At 49.9% G+C, this 25,880-nt stretch overlaps 1 protein-coding gene across 1 annotated transcript; it reads right to left on the bottom strand.

Moving 5' to 3' along the window:
* Nucleotides 1-25,880, bottom strand: Bpifb4 (BPI fold containing family B member 4). The gene is made up of 15 exons (XM_059258963.1): nt 25,613-25,880; nt 24,679-25,192; nt 23,654-23,758; nt 22,852-22,995; nt 20,456-20,519; nt 20,023-20,083; nt 18,978-19,069; nt 17,300-17,503; nt 15,521-15,574; nt 13,067-13,237; nt 10,210-10,277; nt 8,564-8,606; nt 6,607-6,670; nt 3,604-3,680; nt 1-272 (listed from the first exon to the last, which is right to left on the bottom strand). The coding sequence occupies exons 1-15, from the start codon at nt 25,878-25,880 to the stop codon at nt 249-251; spliced, it is 1,953 nt and encodes a 650-aa protein (XP_059114946.1). The 3' UTR covers nt 1-248.

Genomic DNA, 25,880 nt, shown 5'->3' with positions numbered 1-25,880 from the left:
TGCAGGGAAAGTGAAATGTTTTATTGAAAGCACAAGATCTCAGTCCCCATGCTGTCCTGAGCATGGCATTGTTGGCCAATGGGCAGTGGCTGGATCCTTTCCCAGGGTGAAGGCAGGAGGGGAGGAGGGTGGGAGAGTTTGGAGGAGACCTGTGGTGAAGACTGAAAGGACCTGGAACCAGGACGGTGTCCAGGCGATCCTCTCTGGAGCTGGTTCTGACTTCTTCTCACAGTATCTGCCTCTGTCACTCATGTGCTCAGCACCAGAAGGTCCTTCAGGACGGAAGAGATAACCAGGTGAGGAGAGGAGGCGCCAGCTGCATCCCATGGCATGAACAGTCAGTCGGCCTGTGGACCACCTGTCTGGACCTTATCGTGCCCTGGACAGAGGATCTTGGGCAAGGTAGGGGACACTTCCCATTTTGTCCCTCATCTTTTTCTCCCAAATCAGAGAAGCGGGCCTATGTCTTTGTTTATAGCCTTCCCAAATCCAGGAAACATAACTTAAAGGATGTTACACAACAAAATAAATAGTATATAGATTGTAACCCTAACAAATTGCCCATTGTGAGTCTGTCTTTTTACAGACAGTTGAATGAACACATAAATAATGAGAGTTGAGGGACAGCTCTTTCTTACATAAGAATTCTGATTAATAAGTATAAAGGGAATTACACATGTAGAAAACTGAAGTAGACAACCCATGGCAATAATTATTGCTGACAGAAATCAAAGTGAGTGGGGATGCAATAGGAAGCTGGACATGTGGGTATCTGTGAATTCCCCCACAAGGTGTGTGTGAGGGTCACAATTCGCCCACAAGGTGTGTTTGCCTGTCAGAGTGACAGAGGGTGGCTTCACACTGGGGAAGCCTGGCAAGAGCCAGGTAGTAACAACCAGGGAGACTGTTGCTGTGGGATATCCTGTATGGCAAATGTTTTGCTCTGATTGGTTAGTAAATAAAACACTGATTAGCCAGTAGTCAGGCAGGAGGAAGTATAGGCGGGACAAGGAGGAGAAGAATTTTGGGAAGTGGAAGGCTGAGTCAGAGACACTGCCAGCCGCCGCCATGACAAACAGCATGTGAAGATGCCGGTAAGCCACAAGCCATGTGGCAAGGTATAGATTTATAGAAATGGATTAATTTAAGATACAGGAACAGTTAGCAAGAAGCCTGGTATGACCATACAGTTTGTAAGCAATATAAGTCTCTGTGTGTTTACTTGGTTAGGTCTGAGCGGCTGTGGGACTGGCAGGTGAGAGAGATTTGTCCTGACTGTGGGCCAGGCAGGAAAATTCTAGCTACAGACTGTCCAGGAGAAGCCAAGTGGATACACAGTGTCCTGAGAGGTGACAGTGGGAGAGACCACCCCAGCCCCATCACAAGGCTGTGTCAGCTCTGTCGAAGCTGAGGGCCTCCCCACAAACAGAAAAAGCCACAGTCGTAAGGCCAAGGAAAGGTGAGGCTGCATGAGATGGCAGGACACAAAGGAGAACAGACAAGACAAGACAATTTGGGACACTCCAGAGCAGACCCTGAGCAGCACCGAGGACATGTGGGTGGGCTGGTGGAGCCATGCACTGGCGCTCACTGCTTGGCTTTGGGTGGCAAGCTCTAGTTATATAAGATACTAACACAAGGGGAAGCTGGGAAATAGCATGCTGGAATGATCTAGTCTCACTCTCTTTTCAAATTTTCCTGTAAATTTAAAATGATATCAAAACAAAAAGATAAAATAAATGTCTAGCTTTGTATAAAAACGGCAAGAAAAAACATCACAAGGGGCTGCAAGGTCAGGCCGAAAGCTGACTGTACCTTCAAACTTTTCACATGTGTTTACACCTTTTTACAGTACCTTGCTGTTTCCTAATTATTCTGGATAAATTCAAATCATATAGTTTAATTTAGAGATCAACACAATTCCCTTACTGGGATTTGAAGGAGAACTAAAACACAAGTCATTAATATAAAGTAATAAGTCTTTTGATGTGGAAATAACCACGAGTGATTTTTCAGGAAGGAAAAACTCATTCCTACTTTTTCATAAATGCCTGGAGGGGCAGTGTTTGGAGTCACTGCATGTTATCTCCCTTGAACTCCAGGAGAGTGACTTTGGTAAGTAGCCTGCCCCGTGGACACTCAGTCCTCCTCCGAGTGTGTGAACTGTCCACCATGACCAGTGCCACTGTTGTATAGATCCAAAAGTCAGCTGGAGATTTCGCTGGGCCTGGGGCTGGGCTGAACTCGTAATATGGTACATGGAGCGCATGCCCAGCAAATGGTGAAATGATGACAGGGAGGCCAAATCCATGTCAGTCTTGTTCCTGTGTCCCAGCCCCTTGGTTACAACAGCCATACTGCTAATGTGGAGTCACGTGATTTCTCCCTCAAACACCACGAGATGGGAACTGCTGTTCCCCACTGACTGACAAAGAAACAGATTCAGATATTTCCAGTCCTGTGGACACTGAAAGGATGGGGCCAGGGCAGGCACCCCTGGGGATGGTTCCAGATATGCACTGTCCATCCAAGGTCACTATCACCTCCCTGAACTACTCTCCAGATGTGGAGGGAGTATTGCTCCCCAGGCCAAGATCCAGTCACAGTGTGTGTGTGTGTGTGTGTGTGTGTGTGTGTGTGTGTGTGTGTATGTGTGTGTGTGTGTGTGTGTTTTGCACACCCAGAGCAGTGCAAATACACGAAGCATTCTGCAAGGGATAATTCCCCATGTGGAAGAAAGGGTCATTCAGTCCATTCTGGGAGTGCATTCTGAGGAGATAAACTCTGAGCTTAGGGTCTCAGATGTCCCTCATGCAGCATTATACTGTGGCGCTGGTAATGGCAAACAGTTCCAGAAGGCCTACTGCATGCCAAGGGCTGTGCAAATTCTTTCCACGTGAATTCTTGTTTTATTCTAAAAGTGGCCTGGTGACTAATGACTGTGACCAGAAGAGCGAAAACCAGGGAGGTTGTGTAACCTGCCCAAGGCAGAGGTTGGAACCAGGCAGCGGTCCTTATTCTTTAAGCCCAGTGCCCTCTGGATCAGAGCCATGACTGAGGTAGAAATTCTAGAAAGATCAGAATGAATGCCGACCTGAGAGATACATGGACTGAACCTCGCCTACACTTCCCACACGCTGCAGGCTGAGCACACGTGTCTTTTATAATGAAAACAAAGCCCCTGAACTTGAACTTCAAGGCACCTGCTATCAGTGCAATTAGCCAATTACTTCATGAGTGTGGATCTCTGCTAGGCTGGGGTAGCCAGATTGGAGCTAAGATTGAGCTTGCTTCCAGCCTGCGGTAGTGTGGGCACAAGGTAGGTGTTCAGTGAACTCAGCCACTCTTCAACTCAGCACAGCTGCCACTGCTTGGAGCCTCAACTTTCCCAGCTGGAAAAGGGGGGCAGCAGGCACGGAAGTTTTCAGCTTTGTACCATGTTCCCTCACTCTGGTCCTGTGCTTTGAAAGGGAAAAACTTGAGTTGTCCCTTCACACACACACACACACACACACACACACACACACACACACACACTTCCTCTCAAAGTGGGGAAAGTTGATGGCAAGAGCTGAAAGCGAAACTGCCTTCATCTCTCCTTACCTCCAACACGTCAATGTCGGCGTTGCTGAAGTCAATGTTGAGGATTTTGGGCAGAGGGACTCCAGAACCCAGTAGAGCTGTAAAGGGAGTGGGGGAGTCAAGTCAGGTGTGGTCCATGTGGCCAAGAGGTGGCATCCTGGCCAAAAGCAACCAGCATTTGCAAGACCATAGCTCTCTTTTCTGCCTCTCAAGCTTTGTCCTTGAGGTTCCTGCCCAGAAGCCCAGGTTGGCCTCAGACTTGCTATGTAGCAGAGGTTGACTTGAACTTCTGATCCTCCTGCCTCCATCTCCAATTATAGGCATGCACCACCATGGCCAGTTTATGGTGCTGGGGACTGAACACAGAACTTCATGCATACTAGGAAAGCACTCTATCAACTGAGCCACATCCCAGCCCCTCCCTGGTGGGTTCTGTGCCTCCCCTGAGATGGTTCCCAAGTCTTGTCATCTACAGTACTTCCTAGACCTTAGGCCAGTAACTCCAGGCAGCTGCTACTTCTGCCCCATTCCTGACTTCTGCCATTAGAGAAACTAGAACACATTAATTTTGTTTTTCTGTACTTGTCACACTTACCCATATCAGTTCCTTGGGGACTATGTCCTTAGCATAAGAGAACAGTAAAAATATTTGCTGAGTGAAAAAATAGAATGATGCATATGCGTCCCAAACATGTGAGTCACCATGGAGTTTTGTTTGGTTTAAGATGTCAGGAGCAAAAGAGAAGGAAGAGGCTGGGATGACTCAGCCTGAGAAGGGGCTTGCTGAACAAACCTGGTGATGTGAGTTCAATCCTCAGAACCCATATAAAGGAAGAGGGAGAGAACCAACTCCACACAGTTGTCTCCACATATGCACTGTGGCACACACACACACCTCCTCACACAACAACAACAACAACAATAATAATAATAATAAATGAAACTTTAAAAACAAAGTCAGAGGCTATATAGATGTGCTGGCTAATGTTCTAGAAAGAAGAAAGGAAAAGAGAAAGGTGGAAGAAAGTGTAGTTAGCCTGCCTTCTTGAGGCCACTAGAACTTGAAGAGGGGATGCTTGGGGCCTGCCCTACAGGGGTAACTACACTGTTTCCCATTCTCCTTTGGCCACAGAATCCTTTTAAGGTTCTATTGTTTTGCAGACCTACTTTGGGAAGTGTAGATCTAGTCAAATCTCTCACTTTTGAAGGGGATAGATTGCATTTGGACTTTCTAATCTAAAAGGATTTTCCTCAAGGATACTGTGATAGTTTGAAAGAAAATGGCCCCAAAATGGAGTGGTGCCTATTATGAGGTGTGTCCTTGTTGGAGTAGGTGTGATCTCATTGAAGAAAGTGTGTCACTGTGGAGGTGGGCTTTGAGGTCTCATATATGCTCAAGATACCTACCTCACAGTATTTTAGACAACTTCTTGGTGCCTTCAAGATGTAAGACTCTCGGCTACAGCTACAGCACCATGTCTGCCTGCACTCTGCCATGTCCCACCATGATGATAATGGACTGAACCTCTGAACTGTAATCAAGCCACTCCAATTAAATGTTTTCCTTTATTAGAGTTGCTGTGGTCATGGTGCTCTTCACAGCAATAGAAACGCTAACTAAGACAGAAGTTGGTACCAGGGACTGGGGTATTGTGATAGGCCTGACCATATTTTTGTTTGGAGGAATTTAGACTTTGGTATTTTGGGTTAGGAAAGCAATGGAATGCATTAAGCACTGCTTAATGGACCATACCAGTAGGAGCATAGAAGACAGAGGTACTAAGTGTGATTTGAACTGTTGGGGGCTCACTCAAGAGGTTTCAGAGGACAGGAATATTACATGTGGCCTAGAGATCACCTTGTGATATTTTGGTGAAGAATGTAGCTACTTTTTGCCCTTTTCCTAAGAGTCTACTTAAGGCTAAAGTGAAGAGTTTTGAATTAATTCTTTTGGCAGAGGGAATCTCAAACAGCCTAATATAGACTCTGTCATGTGGTTATTATAACTCTAATGAAGATTTATAATGAAAGGGGGCAAACTGAGCAAATAAAAATACAAAATGCACAGATTGAGAAAAGGGACCACCAGGAAGTGAAATGGAGCTAAATCCTGTGAGGAAGTGTGTCACTGTGGAGGCTGACTTTGAGGTCTCATATATGCCCAAGATACTGCCCAGTGTTTTAGACTGCTTCCTGTTGCCTGCAAGATGTAGGACTCTCAGCTACAGCTACAGCATCATGTCTGCCTGCACTCTGCCATGTCCCACCATGCTGGTAATGGACTGAACCTCTGAACTTTCAGCTGCCAAATTAAATGTTTTCCTTTATGAATTGTCATGGTCATGATGTCTCTTCACATCAATAGAAACCCTAACTAAGACAGATACCAAGCCAGGTGTCTGGCCTGCCCAATCCTGATACTTTCTTCTTCCCCTGTTTGATTTTTGCGGCACTTAAGGAGTCGGGGGGGGGGGGGACTTGAGGGTGTAAAAATCAAGAGAAAGAGAAAGAAAAGAAAATACTAAATATTTGGATGTTCAGATGACTCATCTCTGGATGAGGCCTTCTAAAATTTATTCTGTGATTCATAAAATTTACACATATACAATTTTCATAGGAATCAAAGAAATAAAGCCATCAGCCAAACAGAAAGCAGATGTGGGAGCTGGGAACCATGCTGTTCCTTGTCAACAGAAATGTGGGCATTTATTACTTGCTACATAAAGATAAATGTTAAAGTGGGCATGGTGGCATACAACTGTAATCCCAACATGTAAGCAGCTGAGGCAGGAGGATCACAAGCTTGAGGCCTGCTTGGGTGAGACCCTGTCTCAAAAGAATCTAAGAATAATTCTTATTAACTTGTAAGCTTGAAGAGCATTTTCCTTCAGAAACTTAATCTATTTTAATAAAATCCTCAGAAATGGCACTATATAGTATAACTGTACACTCAATATACCCATTAAGCCACTCACTAGGCCCCTGACTCCCATGCCCCAGAGAGACTTGGATACCCACTCTTACCATTCATAGCTGGCATAAAGGCTAGGTCAAAGATCTTCTCAACCAGCATTTCCAAGATGAACACCTAAGGAAGAAGAACTGAGCTCAGACAGGGATGCAGCCAGCAATGATAGACCCTAGAGGACCTGGGGGACCTGGAGTCCAATGTGAAGACCTGGTGCTGCTTGAGAAAACTCCAGAGACCCCAGATGGCAGCCCCTTGGTACCCTTGGTCTACCTACTCACAGTAAAGAAAGATGAGGATCAAGGCTGCTAAGAGGCAAGTGGGAAAGAAGACTTGGCTCCTCCCCCAGGAGGAGCCATAGCTAGCCTGCACATCCCAGCTCAGCCTCTAGAGGCCTGTGGAAAGGCTCTGTACCTCTCCAACCTTGAACTTCCTCGACTGTGCAGTGGATCCACTCGCAAGGACTCTAGGGATTATGTGGGGGTCCTGTCACCTGCCTGGCTTTCAGCCATTAGTCACATAGGCCTCTGTGTCCATGAACCCTTGATTCTGGGGACTCCATCAATGTGCTTCAAAATGTTGGAAAACAGAATTACATCTACTCTGAGGCAGGAGGATTGCCATGAGTTCAAGGTAAGCCTGGGCTAGCAATATAAGACTGTCTCAACAACAAAAAAAAGAAAATTTATTTTTAATCTGCACTAAATGTGTTTGAATTTATTCTTCTCATCATGATTCTCCAAGCAAGGTAGGTAATAATTAGACACATGTCACATCATCTAGATCAGATGGAAAGTTCACAGAAAGATTGGCTGGCCACATGGAAACACACCATTCATGCACAGGGCATGAGCATCCTGGGGGCCCTGGAGCTGATCCCTCACTGATGCTGAGGAACAGCTGCACAACTGCCCTTGACTGCTCTAGGCTTTGGGTTCCCTGTCTGCAAACAGGAGTGGACGATCCCTACTACATTATTGAAAATCAGAGCAAGTGATGTGTGTAAACACATGCTACAGGGCTCTGCACAGGCTGAGTGTGGTCACCCCTCCATGGCAGTGCTACAAGTCACAGAAGTCACTGAGTTTACAGTTCTTATTTAAAAGGGCAGTTTCCTAACTGCAGAAGTCACGAGAAAAGCTATGCAAGTAGGAAAAGGCTCATTTGGAGCTGTTGGCGTGCCTGGGGACTCTGTGCATTTCCATTATGCTCATGGGATGTAGTACTCCTCCCCACCGGGAGTCCAAAGATGTCTGTTCTAGGTGGAGCTATGCCCAGGCATCTGTGAAGATGGGGAGAGTTTCTCTGCCTAGAATTGAGCTGGTGACATTGATGTCACTGGTGACAGGGTTTAGGGTTGGAGAAAGCCGGAGAAGCTCAGAAATAAGGAATGGGATGATGGGTCTGCCTTTCCCATTGTGTGCAGAAATCCATCCAAGCCTGGCCAAAGCCAGTTATTTTGAGAGAGATTGTGGGGGGGGGGCACCCTTATGAAGCCTTAGTTGGGGAACCCAGGAGTGAAAAAAAGGCAATGTTGCTGGGAATCAGTCCTAACTCTGAGTACCTCAGATTCATAGACCCTTAAAGGCAGCTCTCTAGGACCCAAAATTTAGAAGAGAAATGAATCCAAACCTGTTTCTTTTCTGTAGGAGAAAATGGAGTCTTAGCATGTGTGGGTAATGTTCACAGTCACACTTGGGTCAGCCCACAAATGTCAAAAGAAGAGAGGGATCCCAAGCACCTGGTTGCCCTGGATCCTCCTTGTTCTGAAGAAAGGGGACTTGGGTGAGGCCCCAGGTGTCAACTAAAATGAGCAGTGCCATTGGCAACAAGCAGGAGCTGTGAGTTCACACCCCGCCCCTTTCTCCATCCAACCTCCGTCTCCCTCCATGAGAAGGGGTGACAGTGCCAATGCCAGCCCCCTGTGATGCCCAACCATGCTGGGCTCAGCTAGGCTCAGAAGACATGGCCCCCTGAAAAGATCTTTTCTGATGCCTAAACCCTAATACTTACATCGAAGTTGCCCACATTTGAAGTTCTGAGGTTGAGGCTGGTCCTGCAGTGAAAGGAAGTAGCTCATTAAAAGCAGCAAAGGCCCAGGACTTGTGACCAACTGTCAGAAGCCTCTGCCAGCATGCATGGGAAGACTCCCATCCTGGCAGGAATGATCACAGCAATTCACTCTCCTATACTGAGCACTAAGAACGTTTCAGACACCAGGCTAAGAGAAGTAAGCCTGAAATTACAGCTTTGCCGCAGACTGGCTGTGTAATCTTAGGGACTTCATCTCTCTGTGCCTCAGTTTCTTCACTGGGAAAGGGGAGGTCTGCCAGGACTAAATGAGTGGGGCTCCCTATGAAGTAATTAGAACCATGTGTGTGATATGTAGCCAGTGCCCTGTGTGGACACCCACTGCCTCTATCTCACTTAATCCTCCTAGCACCCCCACCACAGCCTGAGGCTGCTGGTTCTGTTGGCTCAGCCACAAAGCTAGGGAGGGGTAACAGGATTCACCCTGGGCCCGTGCAACCCACTCCTGTGTTACTCTGAAAAGGGAGGCTTGGGTGTGAGCTCACACTCCACAACAAAAGGGTCTCTGTCTCCTTGCACTCTACAGCCCTGCCTTATGGGGACTCAGACTCTCCCCAGAGGCAGAGGGAGTTTGTGGCTGCTCAACAGGAAGGTTCAGCCTCCATCTGGACAGACGAAGTCTCCCAAGAAGAAGACTTTCCTGGCTGGACATCGTGAGGTCCATACCCAGCCCGCTCCTCCCCACACCACCCAAATGCCTTGACACTGCAAACTGTTCATGTCACATTCCCCAGACCATCCTGGGTGGCCTGCTAGCACCACCTGTGAGTGTCTGGACTTCCTAAGCACTGATTGTCAACAGGAAAACTCACCCTGACCTAAGTGTGTGCTGAGGGTCCAAAGTAGGAACTCTTTAATCTTGAAATGGAGGTGACAATAACCCTTATTTCTGCAGAATTAAGTCAAGGTTAAACAGAGAAACCTCCCGGACCTTCCTCAGTCCCGCAGCTGAGGCACCCAATCGACGGCAGTCTTTTGTCATGAATCTTATGAAGTAGAGGCTGTTGTCCCCATCTTCAGATGGGAAGCCTGGGGCTCAGAGAAGTCATCTGGCTGACATCACACAGTCAGTCAGTGATCACATCAGGATCTAAATGGTATTGATGGACTCTACACACAGTGCTCACTGTTCAGGACAGTGGGCACCTGGACCTGTACTGGCTCCTGGCTCTACTCTGTAGCATTGAACTAGCATATCCACCTCTCCGAACCCTAGTTTCTCATCTCTAAAACAGGAGAATGAGGACCCTGGTATCATGGACCTTCAGGAAGGCCACAATACGTGGATTAAGGACCAAGAGCAACTTATTGTCACCAGCACTGTGGTGAGCCCTGAGGCACTTCCTGCCACAGCAGGTTCTCTAGGCTCTATTCCTATCTTTGGCCCACAGTGATCTCAGCAGACAGGCTGTGGTCACCTCTGCAGCCCCTTGAATTTAGCCAGCCCTCACAGCCACACAAGAGACCTCGACCCCAAGCCTGGTGGCCTTGCGTGAAACAGCACCGGCAGCCTCAGGACAGAAGACACTCTCTGAGGAGCAGAAGCCCATGGCTATAGACTCTCTTACTTGTCCAGCTTGGCGTCAATCATGAGCTTGTCCCCTTCCACGGAAAATGAGGCCAAGAGGTCTGTGTCCTGGAGGGAGAGGAGGAGGATACGATACAATACGCATCATTGTGCTCATGCAGGCTGCTGCAGGCCAGGAGCTCTCAGTGTTCAGTGCCCACTGGTGCCCCGTTCACCTGAGCATGGCAGGCCACTCCTTGGCCAAGAGGCCTGGCCTCCTCATAAGCACGAGACTGCCAAGAGTACCCAAAAGCTGTGGCTTGCATTCAGGAGTCAGCAAGCACCCAGTGCTGTTTCCATTTATGTCTCTGTACTGGCTAAGTGAACATTTCTCAGAGACATGCCCAAGACTTACACTGTGAGTGTTGACAGATACCCCCAAATCCCTTCAGGAGGGAACTTGCAGCCTATTGAACTTGCTGGGAATGAGTCACTGAAGATGCAATTGGGCAACACCCCTGCCAATCATAATTGCCCTGCCCCATAAGAGAGGCATTAAGTGTCCAGAGTCCCTGCCCCCACCCCCGCAAAAGTTGTCATAGGAAAATTTTTATTGCCCCCCATAGCCTTCTCCTAATAAATAAAATAAAATAGCCTTCTGAAAATTAAAGTCTGCCTCCAACAAACTAAGGGGGCAATGTTGGTAAGACAGTAATGGAGAAGACCCAGGGCTCCGGTGACAGAGGCAGGGGTCTAAGCTGGTACAGGAAGCCATCCTGAGGAAACGGTGTTTGTGCTGAGGACTGAAGGGTGTGTAGGGTTTGAGCAGATGAAAAGGGATAGGAGAGTCATCCAGGCTATAGGAAGGGGGGCACCTGCAAAGGTCCTGAGGCAGGAAAGAGGGAAGTATTATATAACAGAAGACTGGACAACAAGGAGGTGAGATGATTTGGAAGCTCAGGTGGAATGATCTGGGCCAGACCAGGCCAGGCTGTGGGCCCAGGAAGCCAGGACTACAGTCTCAGTGGTGTGTCACTATGGCAGAGGGCTTAGCTGGCTCATGAGGTAGGTAGAGCACTCGCTCCCATTTCTAGATAGATGGCATCCAGATAGAATGCCCCCTCACTCCCTGCCCACTCCTTCCTCAGTGGCTTGTCATGCTTCAGCCAAGGCAACCACCCTTCAGCCTAGAATTAGCTCACTGGTCCCCAACCCTGGGAGCAACAGGCACTGTGAAGACACAGCAGATGGGACCGGAGCCTTGAGTATCTGTCTGAAGCCTCCCTTGGGAGGGAGTGGCCTTAGCACACATTCCTTTGCAAAATGGTCACTCAGCAGCTGCTGTGTGTTGAGCCTGTGCCAGCCTCTGGGGACCTGACAGTGAGTGGGATCCATCTCTGCCCAGCAATAAACTCACAAACTTATTTTGTAACATCAGGTTAAAGTTTCAAGCCTGAGAGACAGTACGGGAGGGTTGTATTCCAGATGAGTGATATGAGAAGAGAGGGGCTGTGCTTAAGATGAGGAGTGTGAGAAGCTCCTCTGAGAAGGTAGTATTTGAAAAGAAACCTACAGTAAGCAAGTGAGTGAGCCATGCAAAGACATCAAGGAACAACCCAAGCAAAGACCCTGTGGTTAGACTATGCCCGACTTTTCTGAAGAGCATTGAGGAGCCAAAACATGACCAAGAGGAGACCTTGCAGTACTTCAGGGTGGGGGGCGGTCATTTTTAGGAGATTGCTTTCCTCCAGAGGGTTAAGGAAAGCAGGGGAGAAGGATGGTTTTCATTTGTAGAAGACTCCTTGAGAAGTCTTCTGTAGTATGGCAAGGTGACAGGTGTTCACAAGATTTATCATACTTCAAAATAGATGGAGAAGAGAATGTTCAGTTTTTCAAGTGCAAAGAGGAGGTGAGTGTGTGAGCAAGATGACAGGTGTGTGAGGTAGGTAATGAGTGTGTAGGGTGATGGGTGTGTGAGGTTATGGGTGTGTGAACTGAAGGGTGTGTGGGATGATGGGTGTGTGTGGTGATGGATGTGTGAACTGATGGGTGTGTGAGCTGATGAGTGTGTGGGGTGATGGATGTATGTAGTGATGGGTGTGTGGAGTGATGCATGTGTGAGCTGATGGGTGTCTGAGCTGATGGGTATATGAGGTGATGGGTTGTGAGGTGATTAGGTATGTGTGATGATGGGTGTGTGAGGAGATGGGTGTGTGAGCTAATGTGTGTGTGAGAGAGAGCTGATGGGTGTGTGAGATGATGATGATGATGAAGGGGTGTGTGTGTGTGTGTGTGTGTGTGTGTGTGTGTGTGTGTGTGATGAGTGTATGAGCTTATGCCTATGTGAATGGATGAGTGTGCTGACGACCCTGGTTTTGTTACTGCACACAATATATGTGCATTGAAACATCTTATGTCCTAGGAATTTATCCAGTGATCAGGTAACAATTAAAATAAAGAGGGCTTTCTGCTGTGAAATAATTGTGGAGATAGCTATTTTGTTCCTTCCTAGGCACCAGGGACAAGGGAATGAGTACCATGTGCTGTTTCTCTCTTCCTTGGCACCATACAGAAGGTGTAACACACAGTAGGGCCCAGAGTGCATTGCTTATGTGGTCTGTCTGAACACTGACAGCTACACTTTCGTGGTTTCCCCAAAGCTGCTCTAAGCACCTTACTAAGATCCAGCTGCCACTCCTCAAGGAGAGGAAAAAGGTCAGGTTCAGAGACAGGGAGCCTCTAACCCAAAGTCACACAGCCAGAAGTAGTAATGGCTGGATGTAAGCCAGCTCCCTTAGTCCCAAAGCTGGACAGCTCATTGGTGGGGACTGTGGGAATGTGAAGAGGATGGAGCCTGTGGAGACTCTGGGGGTCTGTCTTTAGACACAGCTATTGGAGCTTCACCCTCAGACACATACCACATCGATGAGGCAGATGGTGGTCTCTACATCATTGGGCTGGGAGACCACAACCTCAGAGGTGGCAAACACCTTCACCAGCGCCTTGTCCTTCTGCAGTGTCACAGATGGGGGATTGGGCACCTGGATCCTGATGGTGAGTGGGCGGGATTCAGGGTACTGCTGGAACACCTGTGGGCAGCATCAGATGGGTGGGCAGGGTCACAAGCAGTAGACTTTTGTCAGTCAACCTCCAAACACAGAGTGGGACACACACACCCATCACCCCACACACCCGTTGGCTCACACTCCATCACAGGAGGCTTACACACTCCAGGAAAAAGCGTGGACTCACTGTGGAGGCTGCCTGCCCTCTCTGATCCCCTCACATAGGACCACCGTACTAACTATATATGACAAGACAGCCTCAAGCTCAATACCAGACACATGGAGATGCTCGGGAAGTGGCTCAGATCCAAGTGGGGTCTCCTGAAGCCCTGAGCCAGGGGCTAAGTGACAGTCAAAATTTTGTTAATTCAATCACTCAGACTCGGGGGCACTTTTTTTTCTGGACTAGAGGACAAAGGGAAGGCCAGTGGCTGCTGTCCCAGCACACAGTCTGTGGCCAACGAGGGGGCACAGGGCCCTTTGCACCCTTCCTGGGATATGAAGGTAGCCCCAAGCCATCTCAAGGTAGAGTTCAGCTGCAAGGACTGGCTGGGTCCCCTGAGAAGCCCACTGTGAGCACTACAGCCTGTTTCTGCGGCTCAGATCCCCAAAGCTAACTTGCTGAAAAGACTGGTTTATCACAGTGACTAAATACCAAGCTAATTCCAGATAAAACTCTTTCCTAAATATGGCAAGCAGGCACCAGACACTGCACAAATCCTTGGTCACTTTTAGAGGGAGAGGGAAGTAACTGTTTCTCAAGCAGCATTTGCCCACGGGTAGGATGAGGGAGATTAGGCCTAAGAAGACAGGTCTTGGTCTTGACTGGGCAGATAGTCTTCCATAGGAACTCTTGGTCCATGAACAAACTCAGTAAATTCAGCCATTTAACTCACCCTGATATCTCTCCCTCAAGGGCATAAGCATCAATTAGTCAGGCATTTGACCAACTGGCTTTTCACGGAGATTTTCAGGATCATTACCCCAAAACAGGCAGCGTCTCTGAGACATTAGCAACACCACCTTCAGAGAGGCCCCAAGGCAGTTGGAACTGTGTCCCTAGATAAGCAGGGCCCCAGGAGGCCACCAGAGCCTGGGTCAAGCTGCTCTCTGTGGCTCCAGCCACTTGCCACTTTGTCTAGCCTCAACTCTGTGACCATCTTGAGACATTTAAAGCTCTGTGTCCTTGAACATGGGCTGATCTCTCTGTGTCTGTTGCCCATCTGAGAACAGGAGTCTGTCTCCCAGTGAAAGAAGGGATTCCGGAACAATCTCAGGAGCTGTCCAGGGACAATGAGCACAGGAAGTGTTCCAGTATCAGAGGTCCCTGGCGGAGCTGCAGAAGCTTAGGACTAAGGGTGCTTCTGCTATTCAAATGCCAAACACACGAGGGCAGTAGCGATCACTTGCTGAGTTTTGTTCCCAATCTCTCCTCACTCTGATCCAGAAGGGGCATATGGAAAGAGACAGGAAAGGTACAGAGGGTTGTAAATGAGTATCCTCCACCTGGTGTGGCACTTCCTATCCACCGGGTCCTTTAATACCAGGGAATAGGCCAAGAACTAGAGTTGGGAATTGAGAGGCATTTGTTATACTTTTACATGGTCACTTGAAAGGGAATCTGTAAGTATCAGCAAGAACAGCTGTTAACATCTGCCAAATGCCCACTCTGGGCCTTCATTTCCAGATGAGAAAACAGGCCTGGACAGGTGGTTCATTGGCAGGGGTAATATGGCTGGGACATGCTGAGTCATGCCCTGCTCTGAATACCTGCCAACTCCCTATTCAGCTGCCACAAGAATGTGTGTGCCCACACCAATGTCCCTCTAAACAACCTGGACAAGCCTCTTTCTACAAATGAGGAGAATAAACTCAGAAACTCTAAGACTGTGTCCAAGGTCACTTGCCTGGAATATGCAAAGCCCTGAATTCAAACTCCAATACTATACCCAGCCAAGGAGTAGCCCAGCCAGGAAGAGACTGTGCAGGCTGGTCCACCACCAGGGCTCAGGATCTGTCATCCTCACCCTCTTTGTATCCCCTCATAAGTATCTGACCTCCACACCTATGCTGAACTCCAGGGAACCAGGTTAGAACCCTGCCCAAACGCGGAGGTAAGGTTGTTCCCTGTTTCACGGTTATCACTGTCTGCAGAGGGTTCTGACCATGACTTCTGTTGTCTCTTAACCAAAAGGGCACCACTTAAAACTGCAGAGCACTAACTATATACTCCAGTGACATGGAAGCATTCCCTCTAAAGACATAAAAGAAGCTAGAGACAAAGACACCTTGGGATCACTTACTTACCTTGGGTATCAAGGCCCCCAGTGTGGATGTGGTGAGTGGAGGGAGCTCTTCAAACTGTGAAACAAGGACAAGGGCATGTGAGTCCTGAGGTGATGGGGACAGGCAGGTACTATAACACAGTTCTTAGATTCCAGTGCACCATAAAACAGACAGATCCCCTGGAAAAGCCCACAATCTGAGAGTACACTCCAGAGTGGCCATTGTGTAGCCCACATTGCAGTTGCGTGGCTAAATGGATGGGAGCAGCCACTTAGGCTTTGTATCCATAAATATGGCTTGATGTAGTCAAGGCAAGCCCAAATCTCTAGTGGAATTCTTTAGAAAAGCTTTGCCAAGTCCATGTGCGCCACCTAGTGTCTGCTTGACCTCACTCTGTTATTCCCTTCATGTCTCTTATTCACTTCCAAATGCCAGATGCTAAACAATGAAATTCAGTGCCTCCTGTCAGAGAGAGAGAGAGAGAGAGAGAGAGACCACTGAACCGATGCAGCAGATAAAACAGTCATTACCTCTTGCATAGGTGCACCGTCAGGGCACATTAGTCACATGTTCAAACGGGACCCTTAAACACTTAAAGAGTGCTACCTGCACTGGGCCTAAATGGACACTTTCTTCTCAGCAGAATTGCAGATTTTCAAGATTTGGGGGGGAAATGTTTGCAAGTATCCCATTCTTAGGAAAAGCAACGAAATTTATGGATCATAACGACATGTCTCAAAACTTCAAATTTTCCAACATATTGAAGGATGGATGGATAGACTGATAGAATGGATAGGTATCTGGGTGGATAATGGATGGATAAATTGAAAGACAGATAATGAATGGATGGGTTCATAGATGGGTGGGTGGATGGATGAATGGATACATAGAGAGATAATGGATGGGCACCTGGATGGATAATAGATGAATGAGTGAATTGGCTGGTGGATAGCTGACTGAATGGGTATGTGAATGGTTGGATGGGAAGTGCATGGGCAAATGGTGAATGGAGAAGCAGATGGACAGATGAGTGGGTGGGTGAGTGGATGGGTAGTTCATGAGAAAGGTATCTGGATGGATAGAAATGAATCGCATGTGGCAAAATATGATCTGGTAAACAGGGTGAGGCACGTATGATTGAGACTGCACTATTCTACAGCTGTTCTGAAGGTGAGAAATCTCTGAAAGAGTTAGGGAGAGTGGCTCCTAGCACTGCTCTGGGGTGTTAGTGTTTTGTTTTCATGTCTCTTTTGATTACTGGTGTATGCATGTTGACCAACTGAGAGGATTCTAAGTATTTGTATTAGCGTCACAGGTGAATATGCTATGCCTTACATAAAGCACTGAAATAAATCACACCATAAAGAGAGCAACTGCCTCCTCCTGGGACCAGAAGCAGCTTACTGCCAAGCCTGTGAGGCATGTGAGAGGCTCTGATGGACAGATGATGGATGGATGGATGGGTGGGTGGGTGGATGGATGGATGGATGGATGGATGGATGGATGGGTGGGTGGATGGATGGATGGATGGGTGGATGGATGGGTGGGTGGGTGGATGGATGGGTGGGTGGATGGATGGATGGATGGATGGATGGATGGATGGATGGATGGATGGATGAGTGGGTGGGTGGATGGATGGATGGATGGATGGATGGATGGGTGGATGGGTGGATGGGTGGGTGGGTCATCATCTTTGGACCTAACTGGAGTACAGGGTAAAGGACAGGGCCATCCTCAGTCCTCCCTCTGAAGGAAGGGAGACCCCAGACCAACCACTTCCTGCCTGCTGGGCGAACTTACCATGCCATCCGTGATGTCGATGTCCAACGCACCTTGCTTCTGCAGCATGGTCAGCACAGAACCCAGGAAATTGGCTGAGATGGCCAGCTGGGAGTTGGTGTTGTCTCCCATAGGGGGGAGTTCTGGCATCTGTGGCCTGGGCAACACAGCTGGCCGCCCCAGGGGATAGTCAATGAGGTCACCTCCTGCCTCCCCAACTAAAGTCTGAAAAGGGGAGGGAAGAAGAAGAGGCTGGAGTCTGGAAGGAGGTGCCTGGGCAGTCCTTCCTGATTGTACCCATGATTCTGAGCTACTCTTGTGGGCAGCTCTTCCTCTACTTGAAAGGGAAGGGAGTCATGGCAGCTCCTACTTTATAATCCGTTACAACTACAATTATCACACAGTCGTGCACACACCCATATGCATGTGCACACACATGCACTATGGCACAGATTCCATGTCTCAGCCCATCACAGTAAGTCAATGTGTGCATGCATCTGTAGCTGCACCGTCCACACTGGCCCATCTGTCTCCAAAGACGATGCCCTGTGCAGTGCTCCAGGTCTTCTCTGTGCTCAGAGACCAGCTGCTCTGCCCTCACCTTCCTTCTGCATCTCAGCCACCAGGCCAGCCCCCTCCCACTCCTTGCCACCCCCATCGTCCCCTACTCATCTGTTGTTGCATTCCTCTCACTGGACAGGACTTAGCTCAAGGGTTACCTCCTCTTAGAAGCCCTCATTGACTTTGCTAGTGCGTCCTAGTCTCTGTTTTAGGTACTGTCACGGCGCTGGGTCTGTAATTGACTGTTTGCTTAAATGAGTCTCATGGGTTCTCCTATGGTAGACCAGAAATTCCCTTCAAAAGAGGCTCTGTCCTGCTCCCTGCTGTGCCTTCAATACAGGACCCAGGCCTGGCAGCACGCCTCTCCAGTGGACATGTGTGTCTGTGCACATGTTACAGTGCAGCCACATGACATGGGCTGCATCTCTGTGCTGAAGTCTCAGGGGAGCACCATAGCCACTTGAACCAGGGATGGCCTGCCTGCACAGGGACTGTGCACATGAGTGCCAGATCCAGGCAGTGCTGGAGGAGCTGTTCATCCAGCTCACAAGATCCAGTCTCCCAACTTGACCTCCAGTGAAGTCATGTTCCCCAGGTCATCACCGGCCACCATGGGAGTGTTTATACTACAGAAAGCAGCAAACGATGCCAACCAGAACTTTTGAAAAATCATTAAGAGCAGGTTGTTAACTGCATACAAACATACTAATGGCCAGCAGACCATTGTTTGCCCAGGGTCTCAGCAGCAGCTGCAGACACTAGCAGCTGGATGTCTAGGTTCAGAATCCAGGCATGCAATCACTAGCTCTGTGACCTTGGGCAAATGGAGCCACCTCTCTGTGCCAGTAAACAAGTCTCACACTGTGGTTCCTAGGAGAGCAGACTGAGCTCGTCAGCAAGAAGCACTCACTTGGGATGTGCCTGGCTCACAGTAAGCACCAAATGGTGTATAAGGATGCTTCCCAGCTCTGCCCTACTCTAATCTACAAAGGGTCCTGTTCAATGTTGTTCACAGCATGTGTAAATGCCTCGTGTGTGTGTGTGTGTGTGTGTGTGTGTGTGTGTGTGTGTGTGTGTGTTGAGCCCATGGTAATCCCACACTCAACTTCAGGGAGAAGGTTTCCAGTCCACCACTTACATTGAGGTCCAACTCGAGGAATTCCCCAGTCACCAGTGGGAGGCTGGAGAAGGTGTATTGCACACTCCCAAGTATCCCCAGAGGCACCAAAGCTGTGGCAAAGGAGAGAGTCACATTACGGTCCCCTTCTCCAGACAGACCCACCTCCAGTGCCCCCATGCCTATGGATGTGGTGGGGGCATAGGGTGCAGACCAAGGCCCCAGCTCATGCTTCAAGGCAGGGCCAGCTCTGTTCCAACCCCAGCTCTGCCTCTTCCTTGCTGTGTGACTTCAGGCATGTCCCTGGACCTCTCTGGAACTCACTTCCTCCTTTGTAAAGCATATTTAACATCACCTTTTAGACTCTGTGGCAGGGTTGGGGGAGAAATCCCAGTGTTGATGAGCCCTGTGAGCTGTGAAGCACAGTGTACCAGGGAATGCCCACGGCTGCACCATGTCCCGCTTGGTTGGATCCACATCCCCCTGACTGCTTGCGACAAACCCTTTGTCTCCTGTGCTTTCCTTCCTCATCCCAGAAAATCATCCTCAAACTGCCTAGGTGTCCAGAAGACATGGGCTCCCCAGCAGAGTGGGCTCCACTGTGTGGCTGCAGGAGTCAAGCACTGAAGCATTGTAGGTACTGCCATGTGAGAGACTATACAGCACCCATGATACACAGCCACACAGGACTGTCTTGCTTTCAGGACGATCTCTAGGAAATCCAGAACTGGCAGTAGCATTGAATCCTGGTCCTCGGGATCTGTTCAGTATCTACACTGACTCCTTTTAGAGAATGAGGACTTTCTCCAATTCCACAGCTGCCAGGGCAGGGCCAGGCTTCCATCCCGGATTCTGGCTGTTGTCTAGACCAGGCCTCCCAAGCCCTAAGCAGGGCATAGCAACAGTAACAGCCAGTGTGGAAGGCCTGGTTATTCTTGTGGAACTGCTCGAGCTTGCAAGGACTACCCACCACCTGAGGCCTCCTCCCAGGGGCTGCAGTATCCCTGGGGCTAAGTCAAGCAGGCATCAGTAGACATCGGCCACACCAGAAAGAGGGAATACTTACAGTCCACGAGACCCAGTTGGTCATTGACAAGACCCAACACCACGTCCACGATGGGGCAAAGCTGTGGAGAGAGACACCATGGAGCTCAGGGGGTGCGGAAGCTGGGGAGCAACATGCGCCCATGACAGAAGAAGCAGGTGATGTAGATGGATTGACTGTTATCTGTGGGCCCTGCCCTCACAACAGCCCAGGGGAGAAGGACCTCTCCTTATTTCCATCTTTAAGATGAGAAACCAATTTAGGGAGGTGATGAGACCAGTCACACAACAAGAAGTATCCCAGCTGGGGCCCAGAGCCGCGGGTTCTCAGGCTAGACCTCCCATCTTGCCACTCAACTATCCCAACCCACATGGATATGCCAGCCCCGGCACTTTCCATCCCGCTGGGCCACCTGTCTGACCCTGGAGGCACAATCCCTCTCATCCATCCTTACCAGGTCAGGGAGGACGTTGGCCAGCACTCGGTTGACTAAGTTGTCCACCAGGTTGGGGAGAAGTCTACAGAGGAAGGGACAAGATGAGGCATGGGGGACTCTCGGCTGCCCATCCATGCCGGTGTCTGGCTCCAGCTCTGAGCACTGAGAGCCCCTGGGACCTGGACAGTGGCACTGGCCAGAAGGCTCTCCCTAGGCCTGCCCACATAGGCCAACAGCAAACTTATTTCCCTCTTGGCCTCCTTTTTCCTTTCCTTCCTCTCTTTCCCTGCCCTGTCCATTCTCTCCTCTCTAACCTCCTTTCTATTCCCCCCTCATTCCTTCCCCCACTTTCTTGCTTTCTTTTCTCATTTTTCCTTCCTTCCTTCCACAAACCAAACATGTCAGGGATCTGTCTTGTCAGTCTGGGACATCCCAGATTCCTAGCTGCCCAGACCTTCCCTCCAACTCCCAGGGTCTTTGGCAGAGTGGCTTGTCATCTTTCCAGGGACAAATGAATTTGCTACTTTATCTATAGCATCTAGAACATTCCATGTGCTCCAAAAACATTTGTGGATGGGGCAGGAGAACTCTAGCAATGAAAATATGCCCATTAGGCTCACACTCAAGGAAAGGTAAATGGGACTGAAATGCTTGGGGGGTGGGAGCCATTTAATAGAGCAGGAGGGAGGCCAAAAAACTGACCAGAATGGGTTCTCAATGCCCACCTGGATCCCAGCTGGTGAAAGCCAGAGACAGGTCACACACACACACACACACACACACACACACACACAGAGAGAGAGAGAGAGAGAGAGAGAGAGAGAGAGAGAGAGAGATGGTGCACAGGTATTTAATCAGTCAGACAGACAGATACAAAGTCCCCATAACAGGCTCACTCTTTAACAACACTCCTGTTCACCCCTCACACTGTTCCTGGACCCCTCCCCCACAAAGAGCCAACTGCCACTTCTCTGCCAAGCTGTGGAGCAACATCTTGTGGAACCAGCTTAGACACCTCCCAATGCTTTCTGTACACCTTGGTCCTCATTGTAGACGTATTCGCCTTAAAAGGGCTGATCCTGTCCTGGTTCTCGTGAGATCACTAGGTAGGTGCACATGTACTGGTGTGTTGGAGACAGTGTGCCACTGATCTATATACATATATCCTAAATGAGAAGTGATGAGCTACATCAGGCTTCCTGTAAAACGGCATCTATAGACAGTTGTTCATGTCAAAGAAACAGATAGACGAATGTATGGCAAATGATTGACAGCTCATCCGGGAACAGCAGGAAGCCCTGAGAAGTTAGACAAGGGCACTTCAGCATTGGATGCAGAGAAGTCTCCCAGTTGATAAAGGGAAGGAGTGATGTTCAACAGGTTTTAGAGCAGGTGTTGTTTGCATGCACAGGAAGGGGCTGCAGAGCCACACTGGTGTCTGTCTGCTTGAGATAACTCAAAGAAGCGGGAGAGGGACTACAACGACTAGCCATGGCCGGCTCTGTCTGCACCTCTGTCATTTGACATTCTGAACAATGTGAATGCAAAAGTCTGGGAAGATCTGGGTTTTGGACCCTGGAGCCTTGTTTTTGTTTTTGTTTTTTTCTTTCCCCGCCTATCCTGAAGCAACAAGAAGAAAAGCTACACAAGGCAGGGATTTGGAACTCTGGTTGCACGGTGACTCTCTCACTCCTAGAGTCCACATTAGATGAGGGCTGGGGTGATGGGACCAAAGCCTTAGTGAAACAAGACAGAAAACAGGGATTAGGGACTCTAAAGACAGAAGGTGTGGACAGACAGGCACTCTGCTCTAAGCTGCCATGAGTGTGTCTTCATCCAAGGTCTCCCAGGCCTGGGGAAACATACTGGCCAACACAGGAATGCCTGACAGCTCTCTAGACAAAGGATAGGGGCTTGGTCACTTTGTAGAAAAGATAGAAAAATATCTCACATACACCCTCAGTTAGGGGTACAGTGGCTGTAAACAGATGAAAAATTTCTCCATGGGTTGTGACATTCCTGGACACAGGAGCCCTCTTGGATATATTTTCATAAACTGACAACGTGCCAGATTCTGTACCAACTGCTTTACATTCATTATCTCGGTTCCCAAAGCCAGAGTCTACCCCATCTCACAGATTCCGAATCTAGAGCTAAGAGAGCAACAGAGTTGTTCAGGGTCACACAGCAGCAACAGAACTGAGATTTGAAACTGGACAGGTCTCTCCAAGGTGGGTGGATGCCCACATCCTGGGCTCAAAGGCCCAGCCCTTGAATTACCACCAAGCAGATGCCAGGCCACGGCCCGAGCAACAGTGTAGATGGCTCAGTAGGAGTGGGACCACCTTATTTCGTGAGACGGGTGACTGCGGTGCCCTGCAGCCCTGCCCTGTCCCTCTCCTTCTCGCACTCACCCTCGAAGCAGTTTGACCTTGATGCCTCCCAGGAGGGTGTCACAACGCTCGATGACCAGCCGCGGGTAGCCTGTGCGGTCCATGGTCAGGCGGACTTTGGCCGTGATGTTTACCTCCACCGCAATATCCAGGAAGCCGATGAGGCTGGAGGAGACCAAGGGACCAAGGAGACCATGAGCCACTCTGACCACCGGGTGTCTCGGGATTAGGCAGGCCTGCAAGGCACCTGTCGCCTCGGGTTTCAGCACTATTTCTTCTTGACGTCAGGATTGGGAGCCCCAGACAAGTGCTATTTTGCTGCCTCAAGGCAACCTGATAGATCTCCCTCACCCTTAGCCAATGAGAATTTTAAAGGCAAGGAACAAGGTTTGGTACAAACTCTGCTTTGTAAGGTAACCATCCTGACGTTTTAGACCTGACCGCACCCCACCCCAAGGAAATGACTCTATGCTAAGACCCACCCTCCAAGGTCTACATACTGGGTGGCTAGGAAGGCACTCTGCCTGTGGCTGCAGACAGCTGGAAGGGGAGCGGCTTTGCTACCCTGGGCAAGTGAACTCAAGAAGACTCAGTGGCATCAGGAGACTTGTCTAAGTGTTGGAACCCAAGCTACTCCCAGACCCTAAATACCACCATGGGCTGCCTTTCCTGCTAAAGGGACCGCAGGCTGATTTGGAGTTCAGACACTTGTGCCCCCTGCTCCTCCCGCCATGATGGATATCGCAAACATGCATGATGATGATAAGAGGCAGCTTGTCCAAGCTCCCCTGACAGGATCTCCTTCTGAGCCACAGGCACGCACCTCTTTCCGTTGATGGCCACACGGGTATACAAGCTCAGGTAGACACCCACACCAGGCAGGAGCCGTACAGACACCCGGGGAAGGGTAAGCTCCACAATACGCAGCCTGCATATGGTCAAAAGAAGTGAGCTAGCCACTGCTGCTATCCCCTGCCTCAGAGCACCCTCCCTCACTCCTCTGCCTCTGCTCCCCACAGTCTGTCCCCCTACCACGGAGATACCTGAGATCCATGAGCAGAACATAGAGAAGTTCAAGGTAGAGCTCCATGGTCCAGCATCTCACCCCCCACCCCCGGGGCATCTCTTTGCACATCTGTGCCTTCCATTCCCTTTGAATCCTTTGCAAAGACACTGCTCCCTGCCAGATCCTTCCTGCACACTCCTCAGACTTCAGCCAGCATACCCATGCATGAAGCCACCTGCCCTGAACCCCAAACTGATGAGTCCCTCATTCTGCACATTCTTGCTCACCAACAAGCCAGCCCTTGTGACTGTGGGACTGGGTCTAGCCTCTTTCTCCAAGCCCACACACCCCACTGGCCAACAAGCTCCCTGGGACTTTGTGCCTGTCTCCAGGCCAACAGTGTCCCTCACATCATAAGAGCTCTGTATATTTGTTAAGTTAAATGACTATGGCAGGGAATCTGGGCAAGGCTGGAATTATAACACATAATTATAAGGAATAACTCTAATGTACTTCATTGTGAGATTATGGCATATGGCGTACTATGTATGGCACACAGTTTTAAATCTTTGGGTTTTTTTTTCCTTCATAAATTGAGTTACTGTGACCATTCTACAGACCAGTAAACTGTGAAGCAGAAAGATGAAAAGAATGCCCTAATGTCACACACAAGTAAAAGAGACAGTGCTGGGTCTAGGTTTCTAGCCTCCTTCATATGAACACTGCAAACTGTGGACCTTGGACCTGCCAAGATGTCCAGTCCTTATATCTCCTTAGATAGCCTCAGTACATGGTCACCTGCTTGTGGCTCACCAGTCAGGAGGCAGAGCTCAGTTCCTTACCCAGTGATGCCTTGTACAGTGCTCAGGATGCCTCCTTCACCCAGCACACCAAGCACACCACCTCCTCCGAGAAGTCCTCCATCTCCAAGGAGACCACCTCCTCCAAGCAAGCCACCTTGGCCTGCCAGAATGCCTTCATTCGCCAGTATGCCTCCAGTGCCCAGCAGGCCTCCAGGGCCAAGTGCCCCAGTGGCCACCCCAGCTGGGATCTCTCCAGGCCGCAGCTCACGCCGGTGGAGCCTGCTCACGGTGGACGTGTCTGCTGCAGACCTGTACCGCCCGGAGTTCCGGTGGTAGGCATAGTCTGCATGACGGTAGTCTTCATGTCGTAGGTCCCTGAGGCTGCCATCAGACTCCAGGATCTCCCCATAGCGGTATTTGCCCCCCAGCTGAGCAGTGTTCTCATTCTTCTCAACGTGACCGTATTTGTAATTGCCGCCAAGCTGTCTGCCATTGGTGTATGTGGGAGGGGGCTCTCGGACATGGAAGTCGTTGTAGGGGACACCACCAACACCTCGGGGGAATTCAGCTCGTCTGTAGTCATCATAGTGGTGTCGACCACCACCCAAAAGGCCACCACTGCCCCCCAGCAAACCACCACCACCACCCAGCAGCCCCCCACCATGGCTACCACCACCACCCAGCAGCCCTCCTCCACCACCACCCAGCAGCCCCCCACCATGGCTACTACCACCACCCAGCAGCCCCCCACCACCACCACCCAGCAGCCCCCCACCATGGCTACTACCACCACCCAGCAGCCCTCCACCACCACCCAGCAGCCCCCCACCACCACCACCCAGCAGCCCCCCACCATGGCTACTACCACCACCCAGCAGCCCTCCACCACCACCCAGCAGCCCCCCACCATGGCTACCACCACCACCCAGCAGCCCTCCACCACCACCACCCAGCAGCCCCCCACCATGGCTACCATCACCACCCAGCAGCCCTCCACCACCACCACCCAGCAGCCCCCCACCACCGCCACTACCGCCACCCAACAGGCCTCCACCCAACAGGTCACCACCACCTCCTCCACTCCCACCGCCAAGCAGGCCCCCCAAGAGACCCCCTCCCCCACCACTGCTCCCTCCACTTCCACCAAGCAGCCCACCCAGGAAGGGCCCACCACCGTCACCACGGGCTTTACCCATGGGCACCTCCCTCAGGGCGGAGCGGAAGGCGTCACTCTGCTGCAT

The sequence above is a fragment of the Peromyscus eremicus genome, chromosome 4 (assembly GCF_949786415.1).
Source record: "Peromyscus eremicus chromosome 4, PerEre_H2_v1, whole genome shotgun sequence".
Classification (NCBI taxonomy): Eukaryota; Metazoa; Chordata; class Mammalia; order Rodentia; family Cricetidae; genus Peromyscus; species Peromyscus eremicus.
Note: the sequence above shows the minus strand (reverse complement) of the source record. Positions and strands in the feature narration are given on the sequence as shown.

Bases quoted from the DNA above. Each gene is read 5' to 3' on its own strand.
- Bpifb4 (XM_059258963.1), bottom strand. From the start codon at position 25,880: ATGCAGCAGAGTGACGCCTTCCGCTCCGCCCTGAGGGAGGTGCCCATG. The intron at 23,759-24,678 runs GTAAGGAACTGA...GACCATATGCAG, and splicing joins ACTGTACAAGGCATCACTGG to GCTGCGTATTGTGGAGCTTA. The intron at 19,070-20,022 runs GTAAGTATTCCC...CCTTTGCCACAG, and splicing joins CCAACTGGGTCTCGTGGACT to CTTTGGTGCCTCTGGGGATA.